Consider the following 13,921-nt stretch of genomic DNA (forward strand, 5'->3'; position numbering starts at 1 on the left):
TTGACTTAATATCTTTGTTTTCTCTGAGTCTAATCATTATAGAATTTATAACATACTTTTTTTCAAGGAGTTTATAGTCCTTCACATACTGTATTTTATTTACTCAAAATTTATACTTGTAGAGTAGAAAGAATGAACATTTCTAGTCTAAAAATAATAAAAAAAATTCAGATCTCTGTTAGGGATTAACAGGAACAAATTTGGTAACTGAACTTGGTAGTTATAATTTGAAGCTCAGTGAACTTTCCAGTGAATATTGGTATCATTTATACTATGATTTAAAAATAATAACCTTAATACAAGTATTGTCACTCACCAAGTAGCTATTGCATGTGTCTGCTATGTACAAAGAACTCTGTAAGAAGCTGTGTTGATATATAAAGATGAGTATAAAGATGACATAGTTCCTGTGCTAAAGAAATGTATGATCTTGTTTACACCTTTAAAATTATTCTTGAAGTGTGGTAAATAGTTTTGCTCAAGCTCAGTTAAGTTATCCTCTGGGATGATACAGAAAATCTCTGATAGGACTGAAGCTAAAACCTAAACCTGTTGAAAATTAACAAAACATTCCCTGCCTTTGGTAGCATTTTTTTCGTTATGGAATGTTTATATACATCTTTGTTTTTCTGCCTCTGCATACCCTGAGAGTCTTAGTGCTTTATTTCTGTTGAGAATAGTTTAAAATAGTTTATAAAAGAAATAATTCTTTCATGTACCTTTTTGTAGTGTTGTATTCAATATAAGCCCAAGGGAAGGGTTCCTTGTGTCTTTGATATCTGTAGAGACAATTACAAAGGAAAAAAAAAATTACAGGGAAATGTTAAGACTAACGTTCATTTTTTTTTTTTTAAGATGTTGGGGGTAGGAGTTTATTAATTAATTTATTTATTTTTGCTGTGTTGGGTCTTCGTTTCTGTTCGAGGGCTTTCTCTAGTTGCGGCACGCGGGGGCCACTCTTCATCGCAGTGCGCGGGCCTCTCACTATCGCGGCCTCTCTTGTTGCGGAGCACAGGCTCCAGACATGCAGGCTCGGTAGTTGTGGCTCACGGGCCTAATTGCTCCACGGCATGTGGGATCCTCGCAGACCAGGGCTTGAACCCGTGTCCCCTGCATTAGCAGGCAGATTCTCAACCACTGCGCCACCAAGGAAGCCCCTAATGTTCATTTTTATACTTCCAGCACACAAGAAATTTTAAGGCAGTTATTATGGTATATTACATAGGAAAACAAATATCCAGTTATATAATGATAGATCAAGCCATAGAAGCATGCAGCTAGTACCATTGTGTATTGCTAAGTATGTCCATAATTAATATTGTAGTTCAAAAGATGGTTTTTGAACATTACCTCTTTTGTTTGGACTTTGTCACTAATAATTCCCCAGTTCAGTATTATAGGCCTATTTTTTTAAAAGAAATCTTATTATTTTATTTAAAAAACCTTGTCATTATCCTATGGTACTTGGCCTCCTTGAAGTTTGGAAGAAAATGAGTATATAGTGTACAAATCAATCACCAGAGGAAAAAATACTATTCATTTGTGTTTCTTAATTATGGTGAGAAAATATTATTTTATTTCATTAACTTACCTGTCCCTCCAAATGATATAATTTACTAGAAAATCACAACTGGGTATTTAACCTAGGATTATTTGGAATCACAGCAAATAGGAAGTGAAACAGTTCTTACCATCAAGCAAAACAATTCTGCCGTAACCCAAGTCCCCCAAAAGAATGGCATTTTTATCTCTACAAAAGAAGCCATGAATATACCGAACAGAATTGTCCATAGTTGTATCACCCTTTAAATTTTCTGAAGTCCAACGAATGGTATTGTATTTTGCCAAAGGTAAATTAGAGCTTTACATTATCTAGTCACAGTTTAAGAGGTTAAATTATAGTGTCTTCTATAAATTATCATTATGGAATCTTTAGAGGACATATAATGTATAAATGAAGGGCTAAAGCAGTTCTGTTAAGCAGGTCTTTATATTTTGGTTAAACCGTGGTCAGAGGTTTATTTTCCTTTACTAGTTTACTAGTAATTCTGCAGCTTCAGAGTAACAACTATTGAATTATAGGAGTAGTAGCATCATCAGACAGTTTAACATTTGCAAAAGAAAGTTCATTATTTGAAGATTTGAGACTTATTCAGAGGTTTTCAAAATATTTTTGGCTCAATTTTAAAAAATACATACATATTTATTTAGCCTCTTGATGCATGTTGTTTCCAACCAAGTAAATCTGTTTTCAAAGCAGAGATTATTTAAGAGATTTGGCATATTTTTCTTTTCTTGGCGAATGTACCAAAGGTCTGTTTTCTATAAGACATGTGTCTGTTTCAACTTACTATTTTGATTATGAGTAGTTTGTTATCCAGATAGACCTTCAAAAATAGAATATTTGCTAAAGATTTCTTATGTATATGGTTAAATGCATATTTTAGAATGATTTAGGATTTATAAATAGCATGTAAGATAATACTGGGAACATGTTAACTGTAACATATAATGCCTGAAAAAAAAAAGGGAAAGGAAAAGAGAGGATAATATTGTAAACATCTCCAATAAGGAAGTGAGTGGGTGGAACATCTTCCAGTGTTGATTTGGCTCCCCTTAGAATAGTGTTAACATCTTTATATTTAACTGACCGAGCTTCAAGCATTTACACTATCCACTTGAGTTTGTCTAGTCTCCCAAGTTTTATTACTTTTTATGAATATTGCCTTAAGATTCTGACTTCCACACTTTGCCTTATACCTTTTCACATTAGGGGCGTGAACTTCCTGGGGGGCAGCTCTTTTATGTTTGAAATTGCTCAGAGTTTCCATCTGCTTTTACTTGATTTGTGGTCTTGAAGATCATGCTTGGCCCATGGGATATTACAGTGTGCCGAGAGGATGTGGAGTTTTGTCAGCCAGTGAAATATGTCTGGTTTTTTTCTCTTCTCTTTTTTTTTCAGCAGCTTTCACATGCTTCTCATCCTGTGTGGTCTTCACTAAACTGAATTTATATTTAACAGAACTACTCACCCTCTTTGTCATCTTCTATGACTTGGCCTTTTTACCGAGAAGGTGTGTGGAAGGAAGATCTAAGCCAAAAAATTAGTCTTGGCAATAGGAAAACCTAAAACTGAAAGCTTAAAGTAGTGTTATATATGAATTTGCTTTAATATTCACAAATGTGTATTTTGTAATGCAGAATAGTATCATATTTCAGATATGTACAACTGTCAAAAAAATTTCTCATGCCAACAGTAGATTCCAAGTTGTGTCTGCGATCCAAATGACTTTTTTGCTTGTTTTTAGGCACTACTGCAGTCTTCAGTTAAGCAACAAGTAGAAGCTATTGAAAAACAGTACATTTCTGCAATAGAGAAACAAGCACACAAGTGTGAGGAGTTGTTAAATACTCAGGTAATAAAATTGCACATCCATTATATATTTATACTTTTCTTCTGACTCTCTTCCCCTGAGAGCTCTATAGCTGTTTATTCAGTTTCATGCCATTTACTTTCCTTGGTGTATTTTGGAGAAAAAAATATGCTTATGTAAACTCAATGTTAAAGTTTCAGAATTTTATGATAGACTAAACATAGGACTAAAGGCCTAAAATATGTAGATCTTCCCCAAATTAATGATAATTCTTATGCTAATTTCTGGGTTATCATATTATTTATCAAATAACAGAAGCAAAAGAAATTACTGTAAATGTATTATGGCATCTGAAATGATTTTTAGTGGTACAAGATTTATAAATGACATTTGAATTTGAAGTACGTATTTATGTTTGAATTACCTTTCATTGCTTATAGGAAGTAGTTTCTGTTTAAAATTTTTTTCTGGTGATTTTTTTTTTTCTTGATTTAATGTCTTAGCATTGCAGACATGATTATTGGATTTACATTAAACAATCAGTTGAAGAGCATATATGTATATGTCATAGTATGAATAATTAGTGCAAGAAGTTCCCAGCAACACTTCTGAATAACATAAAACTTGGTAGGTGAAAATAAAATCATCCTTATACAAAGGACCTATCTTGTATCACAGGAAGAAAATATACTAATAGGAAAACAAAATTAGGTCTAGAATTTAAGTGGAGATTTATAAACATACCACTCTATCCCCAAGATTGGGGATATCTCATTGTAGTTTTGATTTGCATTTCTCTAATGATTAATGATGTTGAGCATTCTTTCACGTGTTTGTTGGCAATCTGTATATCTTCTTTAGGACAAATGTCTGTTTAGGTCTTCTGCCCATTTTTGGATTGGGTTGTTTGTTTTTTTGATATTGAGCTTCATGAGCTGCTTGTATATTTTGGAGATTCATCATTTGTTAGTTGCTTTATTTGCAAATATTTTCTCCCATTCTGAGGGCTGTCTTTTCACCTTCTTTATGGTTTTCTTTGCTGTGCAAAAGCTTTTAAGTTTCATTAGGTCCCATTTGTTTATTTTTGTTTTTATTTCCATTTCCCTAGGAGGTGGGTTAACAAGGATCTGGCTGTGATTTATGTCATAGAGTGTTCTGCCTGTGGTTTCCTCTAATAGTTTGATAGCGTCTGACCTCGTTTTTCTTTCTCAAGATTGTTTTGGCTATTCGGGGTCTTTTATGTTTCTGTACAGATTGTGAAATTTTTTGTTCTAGTTCTGTGAAGAATGCCAGTGGTCGTTTGATAGGGATTGCATTGAATCTGTAGATTGCTTTGGGTAGTAGAGTCATTTTCACAATGTTGATTCTTCCAATCCAAGAACATGGTGTATCTCTCCATCTATTTGTATCATCTTTAATTTCTTGCATCAATGTCTTATAATTATCTGCATAAAGGTCTTTTGTCTCCTTAGGTAGATTTATTCCTAGATATTTTATTCTTTTTGTTGCAGTGGTAAATGGGAGTGTTTTCTTAATTTCACTTTCAGATTTTTCATCATTAGTATATAGGAATGCCAGAGATTTCTGTGCATTAATTTTGTATCCTGCTACTTTACCAAATTCATTGATTAGCTCTAGTAGTTTTCTGGTAGCATCTTTAGGATTCTCTATGTATAGTATCATGTCATCTGCAAACAGTGACAGCTTTACTTCTTCTTTTCTGATTTGGATTCCTTTTATTTCTTTTTCTTCTCTGATTGCTGTGGCTAAAACTTCCAGAACTATGTTGAATAATAGTGGTGAGAGTGGGCAACCTTGTCTTGTTCCTGATCTTAGTGGAAATGGTTTCAGTTTTTCACCATTGAGGACCATATTGGCTGTGGGTTTGTCATATATAGCCTTTGTTATGTTGAGGAAAGTTCCCTCTATGCCTACTTTCTGCAGGGTTTTTATCATAAATAGATGTTGAATTTTGTCGAAAGCTTTCTCTGCATCTATTGAGGTGATCATATGGTTTTTCTCATTCAATTTGTTAATATGGTGTATCACACTGATTGATTTGCGTATATTGAAGAATCCTTGCTTGCGTCTATGTTCCTCAGTGATATTGGCCTGTAGTTTTCTTTCTTTGTGACATCTTTGTCTGGTTTTGGTATCAGGTTGATGGTGGCCTCGTAGAATGCGTTTGGGAGTGTTCCTCCCTCTGCTATATTTTGGAAGAGTTTGAGAAGGATAGGTGTTAGCTCTTCTCTAAGTGTTTGATAGAATTTGCCTGTGAAGCCATCTGGCCCTGGGCTTTTGTTTGTTTGAAGATTTTTAATCACAGTTTCAATTTCAGTGCTTGTGACTTGTCTGTTCATGTTTTCTATTTCTTCCTGGTTCATTCTCAGAAGGTTGTGCATTTCTAAGAATTTGTCCATTTCTTCCAGGTTGTCCATTTTATGAGCATATAGTTGCTTGTAGTAGTCTGTCATGAGCCTTTGTATTTCTGCAGTATCAGTTTTTACTTCTCCTTTTTCATTTCTAATTCTATTGATTTGAGTCTTCTCCCTTTTCTCTTGATGAGTCTGGCTAATGGTTTATCAATTTTGTTTATTTCCTCAAAGAAGTAGCTTTTAGTTTTATTGATCTTTGCTATTGTTTCCTTCATTCTTTTTCATTCGTTTCTGATCTGATCTTTATGATTTCTTTACTTCTGCTAACTTTGGGGTTTTCTTGTCCTTCTTTCTCTAATTGCTTTAGGTGTAAGCTTAGGTTGTTTATCTGAGATGTTTCTCTTTTATTAAGGTAGGATTGTATTGCTATAAACTTCCCTCTTAGAACTGCCTTTGCTGCATCCCGTAGGTTTTTGGTCATAGCATTTTCATTGTCATTTGTTCTAGGTATTTTTTGATTTCCTCTTTGATTTCTTCAGTGATCTCTTGGTTATTAAGTAGTGTATTGTTTAGCTTCCATTTGTTTGTATTTTTTGTGTGTGTGGTATGCGGGCCTCTCACTGTTGTGGCCTCTCCCGTTGCAGAGCACAGGCTCCGGACGCACAGGCTCAGCAGCCATGGCTCACGGGCCCTGCCACTCGGCAGCATGTGGGATCCTCCCGGACCGGGGCACGAACCCGTGTCCCCTGCATGGGCAGGCGGATTCTCAACTACTGTGCCACCAGGGAAGCCCTTGTTTGTATTTTTTACAGATTTTTTTTCCTGTAATTGATATCTAGTCTTATAGCGTTGTGGTCAGAAAAGATACTTGATACGATTTCAATTATCTTAAATTTACCAAGGCTTGATTTGTGACCCAAGATATGATCTATCCTGGAGAATATTCCATGAGCACATGAGAAGAATGTGTATTCTCTTCTTTTTGTATGGAATGTCCTATAAATATCAATTAAGTCCATCTTGTTTAATGTATCATTGAAAGCTTGTGTTTCCTTATTTATTTTCATTTTGGATGATCTGTCCATTGGTGAAAGTGGGATGTTAAAGGCTCCTACTATGATTGTGTTACTGTCGATTTCCCCTTTTACGGCTGTTAGTGTTTGCCTTATGTATTGAGGTGCTCCTGTGTTGGGTGCATAAATATTTACAACTGTTATATCTTCTTCTTGGTTTGATCCCTTGATCATTATGTACTGTCCTTCTTTGTCTCTTGTAATAGTCTTGTATGTTTCTATTACCATTTTCTTAATTGTTTTAGGTTTGTTATTGTAGGTCTTTTCTTTCTCTTGTGTTTCTGGCCTAGAGAAGTTCCTTTAGCATTTGTTGTAGGGCTGGTTTGGTGGTGCTGAATTATCTTAGCTTTTGCTTGTCTGTAAAGGTTTTCATTTCTCCATCAAATCTGAATGAGATCCTTGCTGGGTAGAGTAATCTTGGTTGTAGGTTTTTCTCATTCATCACTTGAAATATGTCCTGCCACTCTTCTGGCTTGCAGAGTTTCTGCTGAAAGATCAGCTGTTAACCTTATGGGGATTCCCTTGTGTGTTATTTTCCCCTTGCTTCTTTTAATATTTTTTCTTTGTATTTAATTTTTGATAGTTTGATTAATATGTGTCTTTGTGTGTTTCTCCTTGGATTTATCCTGTATGGGACTCTCTGTGCTTCCTGGACTTGATTAACTATTTCCTTTCCCATATAAATTTCCAAGTATAATCCCTTCAAATATTTTCTCAGTCCCTTTTTTTTCTCTTCTTCTTCTGGGACCCGTATAATTCGAATGTTGGTGCATTTAATGTTGTCTCAGAGGTCCTGAGACTGTCCTCAATTCTTTTCATTCTTTTTTTCTTTATCTGCTCTGCAGTAGTTATTTCCACTATTTCATCTTCCAGGTCACTTACCTGTTATTCTGCCTCAGTTATTCTGCTATTGATCCCTTCTAGAGAATTTTTGATTTCATTTATTGTGTTGTCCATCACTGTTCGTTTGCTCTTTAGTTCTTCTAGGTCCTTGTTAAACGTTTATTGTATTTTCTCCATTCTATTTCCAAGATTTTAGATAGTCTTTACTATCATTATTCTGAATTCCTTTTCAGGTAGACTGCCTACTTCCTCTTCATTTGTTAGGTCTGGTGGGTTTTTGCCTTGCTCCTTCATCTGCTGTGTGTTTCTTTGTCTTTTCATTTTGCTTAACTTACTGTGATTGGGGTCTCCTTTTCGCAGGCTGCAGGTTCGTAGTTCCCGTTGTTTTTGGTGTCTGTCCCCAGGGGCTAAGGTTGGTTCAGTGGGTTCTGTTGGTTTCCTGGTGGAGAGGACTGGTGCCTGTGTTCTGGTGGATGAGGTTGGATCTTGTCTTTGTGGTGGGCAGGTCCACATCTGGTGGTGTGTTTGGGGGTGTTGTGGCCTTATTATGATTTTAGGCAGCCTCTCTGCTAATGGCTGGCGCTGTGTTCCCATCTTGCTAGTTGTTTGGCATAGGGTGTCCAGCACTGTATCTTGCTGGTCGTTGAGTGGAGCTGGGTCTTGGCGTTGAGATGGAGATATCTGGGAGATTTTCGCCGTTTCATATTACATGGAGCTTGGAGGTCTCTTTTGGAGCAGTGTCCTGAACTTGGCTCTCCCACCTTAGAGGCACAGCCTTGATGCCTGGCAATCCTGTACTGCACTGAAGGATTCTTCATTTGTGATGTCAATCATTAACATAAAGCCCATGGCCCCACGATAATAGGCTGTGGTGATAGTCCTGTATCTTTCCTGCCTGCTGTCTCCTGCTAGTGTTGGAGGCTCTCCTGCAGAGGCGGGGGCAGCAGTGGCTCACCAATGGACAAGGACAGTGGCAGCAGAAATTCTGGGAAGTACCCCTTGGCGTGAGCCCTCCTCTGTGTCTTTTTAATAAATGGCTTGGAAGAGGAAATACACAGGAAATTTTATAAATTTGATATAACAATTATACTCTTTTGGGTGGTGAAATACCAAATTGTCAGAGATATGAAGTATATGACTACATAAATGGACAGAAAACTCACAGAGAAGAATAGGTCATAGAATTGTGAAAGAGCATAAGGCATGAATTAGCCAAGCCAGGCTAGGTTATGCCCTAAACTCTCTGGCTTCAAACAGCCACGGTTTATGTCTTACTAATTCTCCATGTACATTGAGAATTCTTTGGGGGCTCAGTCTCATGATGTCCTCACCCTAGGAACTAGTCTGATAGCATAGTTCCTGTTGGAACATTACCTGTTATCTTGTAGAGTGAAAAAAAGCCTAGTCAGATTTCCTACTGGTAAGTCAGCATTATGGACTGGAAATGACACTTCCACTCCCAATTTGTATCTGCAGTGCCCCACACAGTCTTAATGGGGCTAGGAAGTAAGATCCTATTATGAATCTGGGAGGGAGAGCGCAGGAACTATTTGGTAAGCAGAACTAATATACCACGGTCTGCTCTTTTGGTCACCAAATATTCCCAGTCTCCATGTCTCAGGCAAATTTGCTTACCTGCCCACATGGAAGAGGTAAGTTCTATCCAGCTATAGCCTCAAGCTCAGAAGTCCAGGATCTTTGAGTGACAGGTGGGAAATAATGTGTTGCAGTCTGTATCATCAGGTCCAGATATATAGTCCCTTTTGACCGGAAGAGCCAGAAACTGAAATGTATGTTGTTTATCCCCAACATATCTAGTATATAGTGGCAAGATAAAGGTTGGGTATGTACTGTGAATGCTCTTAGTAGGAAAGATGAAGAATCAGAGATGCACAGCCATCATCAGTATGTAGCAATTCTAACATCTCAATGAACAGATTCAGTAAGGATCTCTGCTGTGGGGGTTGGATTGCTCTTTGATTTACTGTGATTTACTGTGATTTGATTTACTGTGATTTACTTTTCAGAGTTTAGGGCCAGGGTCTCTAGTCCATTGTTCTTTATGATCTTGTAGGGTTAAAATTTTTCAATATCTTTTTTTTGGCTGTACCTAATGTGAGTATTGGAGATTATACCATTTCTCAGCCTGCTCCCTGTCTATAAAAATTCAGGAGCCCTGGGTCATTTTAGGGTAGCAAATAGTCACAGTTCAGGATAATGATTCTTTTGGCTTTTTATCTCTTTGGTTGCAAACAGCTCCATTTGTCAGATTCAGACCCATGGTTATTTTAGAGACCTATTTTCTAGATTTAATATGTTCATATGCTTTCCACCCTCATGCTTGCCTATCTGTCTGTGTCTCTCTTTTTCTGATTAAAGATAACTTTTTTATCAAAACTGGGTTGAGGAAATCCCAGTTGGTCTCTTTTCCCCAAAGCATTTGGTCCAAATGAAAGGATGTACAGGACAGTCACAGCCTTGTTGGCACTTTGCTTGGAGACACTTTAACCCATTGAATCTTTAACAGTGGGTATGACTACATATTTGCTATTTGCAATAGCATGTTAAAGAATAAAATACCATAGAATCAATTTAACCAAGGAAGAGAAAGACTTGTAAACTAAAAATGACAAAACATTGCTGAAAGAAATGAAAAATAACCTAAGTAAATGGAAAGACATCCCATGTTCATCAACTGAGAAATATTTGGTGAAGAGCACTCAAGACTACCACAGGACATTTAGAGGATCATAAGCAATTCAGTGTGATGAAATACTATTTAAAAAACTAAACACTTAAAGGGAGTATGATTATTAGGTAAAAATCATGTAAAGTGTAGAAATGGTATCTCGCACATGTTTTTCAAATCATTATTTCTTGAGATGTTATTTGAAATTTGAAAGAAGTAAATTTAATTTAATAAAAATAATACCTGAATGATTCCTTAGAATAATTTAGTTCAACCTTTCTTGTGTATATGTGTCTCTTTTTTTCTCTTGCTCTTGTTTTTTTTTTTTTGTTCTTTTCAAATTAAGAATTTAAGGGAAAAGCAAGTTAACACTAAAGAGTAGTTACAAGCCTGTGCACTGGAGTCAGACTGCCTGAATTATCCCTGGCTTTGTCACTTAGCTGTTTCTGTGGAATGTCCCTTAAGCTCTATTGTGCCTTATTTTTCCCATCTATAAAATGTAATTCCTACCTCATAGGATTGTTATGAGTATTATATGACATTAGATTTGCATAGTGCTTAGGATAGAACTTGGCACATTCTAGGTAGTTGTTGATATTAGCTACATTATTATCAACTTTGTTATTCTTGGCCAAGATCAATTGTCTGGCTACTCTCAGAATCAGGGCTAGGATTCACAATTTCTGATTTCTAGTCTACAGAAGAAAGGCTACTTAATTTTAGTTCATGTTTTGTCATGTGTGTGATATAAAAATGTCATCAACCTTTAAATTTTTGAACATTTGTCCCGGGGCCACTTATATGAATGCTAGATCAACATTTTGTCCCTCTCTCTGTCTTCCTTATTCAATGAGGGCCTTTTATATGACTGGCACTCTGCTGGATTATATATGGATATAAAGTGAGCAAGACAGTCCTTCTAGTAAGGAAGACAGATGACATAATTACAAAGTAGTGTGGTAAGTCATGATGAAATAAAAAGTTACATGAGAGTACATTAAAGGAGTATATAACTCCTTCATATGGAGTAAGGGAAGACTTATTGGACTAATGATGAGTTCTCTGAGCATTCATAGATTTTAGTGACGTCAGAACTGAGAATTGAGCATGAGAGTGGTATGTGGAATAGCACATTCAAAATCCTTTAGATGAGAGAGTGTAATATAGATGTTTGTCAAGGGGTGAGGCTATTTGAGACTGCCAAATGAAAGTCAATTTTATGCCATAGAAAGGATCATAAAGGACCTTGTCTGCCACATTGTCTAACAGGAAATTGGGTGCTATTAAAAGATATTAACTAGAGAAGGGACATTTGTCCCAATTTGTTGTTATTGTTTATTTTCTTATGATTGAATTTTTAGAGTTCTTTACATATTCTGGATATAAATCTTTCCTCAGATATTTGATGTTCAAATACTTTACCATAGTCTATGGCTTGTCTTTTCTTCTAATGTATTTACAAGAGCAGAAGTTTTAAATGATATGAAATCCAGTTTTTCAGTTTTCTTTCTATGGGTCATTCTTTTGGTGTTATATGTAAGAAGTCTTAACCCAAAATCAAAAAGATTTTCTTCTATGTTTAATTTTTAAAGTTTTAGTTCATAATTTCAGGTTTATAAGTGATTCAAAGTATTCCTTTGATTTTTATATATGGTCCTAGATATGGATTGAAGTTCCCTTTTTTTGCATATGGATATCTAAGCATTATAGTCTTAATTGCTAAAAAGACTCTTCTTTTACCAGTAAATTTCCTTTGTACCTTCATCAAAAAATCAATCATGTATGTGTCGGTTTATTACTTGACTCTCTACCAGTTCCATTTATCTATTTGTCTATCTCAACTCCAGTACTATACTGTTTATTTACTGTAGATATTTAATAAGTCTTGAAGTCCTGCAATATTGTTCTTATATTTCAAAGTTGTTTTGGCTATTCTAGGTCATTCATATTTCCATGTAATTTTTATAATCAGCCTGTCAATTTCTACAGCAAAGCATGCTGGGATGTTTTGAACTGTGTTTACTCACAACCAAATACTCTTGACACCAAATATGTGGGTTTTAACGCCAAGCAATTCTCTAGTTCTATGTGGACACCAACTGGATGTCTTAAAGTCAATTTAATTCTGACACTACCCAGAGTTAGCGCAGAGCCCACTGGTTAAGGGCTCAGTTCCATAAGACTACCCTACTTCAAATGCCAGTCCCAAGTTCTAGGCCTCCTGTATTTCTGACCAACTGGCTATAAATCAAGCGTTTCCACAAATGCCTCCTGAGGTTTGATAATCTATTAGAAGAGCTCACACAACTCAGGAATATGCTTTACTTACTATTGCTAATTTATTATAAAGGATGAAACTTAGGAACAGCCAAATGGAAGAGATGCATAGGGCAAAGTAAGGATGAGAAGGGGCACTGTGGAGCATTCATACCTTCTCTGGGTATGTCACTCTCCCAGCACCTTCATGTGTTCACTAACCTGGAAGCTCTCTGAATCCTGTTGTTTAGGGGTTTTGATGGAGGTTTCATTACATGGGTATGATTGATTAAATCATTGGCCATTGTCGATTAACTCAGTCTTTAGCACCTCTCCCTTCCCTAGAAGTTGGGGAAGAGGGTGAGGCTGAATGTTTTAACCCTCCAGTCACATGATTTGGTCCTCTGACAATCAGCCCCCATCCTGAAGCTATCTAGGGACCTACCAAGAGTCTCCTCATTAGCATAAACTCATGAATGGTTGAAAGGGTCTTGTTGTGTATAACAAAAGATACTCCTTTCACTCCTTTTACTCTGGAAATTCCGAGGGCTTTAGAAGCCTTGTGCTGGGAACTGGGGGTAAAGACCTAATATACATTTCTTATTATATCACAGATATTGATTGGGATTGTGTTGAATCTATTTAGATGCAATTGGCCACTTTACAATACTGAGTCTTTTTACCTTAGAACACAGTTTATTGCTCCACTTAGTTAGGTCTTTTTTTTTTTTCTTTTTAAATTTTATTTTATTTATTTTTTATACAGCACGTTCTTATTAGTTATCAATTTTTTTTTTTTTTTTTTTTTTTTTTTTTGTGGTATGCGGGCCTCCCTCTGTTGTGGCCTCTCCCGTCGCGGAGCACATCGGCAGGCGGACGCGCAACCACTGCGCCACCAGGGAAGCCCTAGTTATCAATTTTATACATATTAGTGTATATATGTCAATCCCAATCTCCCAATTAGTTAGGTCTTTATAAATTTCCCAGTTTAAAATTTTTCACTGTTCAGATCTAGCACATTTTTTTTAGGTCAGATTTATCTCAATGTATTTCTTATTTCTTTAATGCTAGTTTGACATTTATTTATTTTTTTAATTTAATTACCCAATGCCCGTTGTTAGTACATAGAAATACAATCGATTGTTGTGTATTGGTCTTGTATTCTGTAATGATACTAAAATCCATTATTAGTTTAAGCACCTTTTTTTGTAGAGTCCATGGGATTTTCTACATAGTTGTTGTCTGAGAGTAGAGACATTGTTGCATCTTCCAGTTAATCTTGATGCTTTTTGTTTCTTTTTCTTAACTTAT

The 13,921-nt window shown here is 36.0% G+C and overlaps 1 protein-coding gene across 10 annotated transcripts in view; it reads left to right on the top strand.

Moving 5' to 3' along the window:
• The window catches only part of CCDC91 (coiled-coil domain containing 91), a 393,065-nt gene that overhangs the window by 225,172 nt on the left and 153,972 nt on the right, over positions 1-13,921 (top strand). For 9 of the 10 annotated variants that reach the window (XM_055085536.1, XM_055085539.1, XM_055085537.1 and 6 more), the window contains one exon: positions 3,309-3,416. The exons of the other annotated variant lie outside the window; for it this stretch is intronic. In XM_055085536.1, the coding sequence (XP_054941511.1) occupies positions 3,309-3,416 (108 nt within the window). The remainder of the gene's footprint in view (positions 1-3,308; positions 3,417-13,921) is intronic. 10 annotated transcript variants of the gene reach the window in all.

This window comes from Physeter macrocephalus, chromosome 6 (assembly GCF_002837175.3).
Source record: "Physeter macrocephalus isolate SW-GA chromosome 6, ASM283717v5, whole genome shotgun sequence".
Classification (NCBI taxonomy): Eukaryota; Metazoa; Chordata; class Mammalia; order Artiodactyla; family Physeteridae; genus Physeter; species Physeter macrocephalus.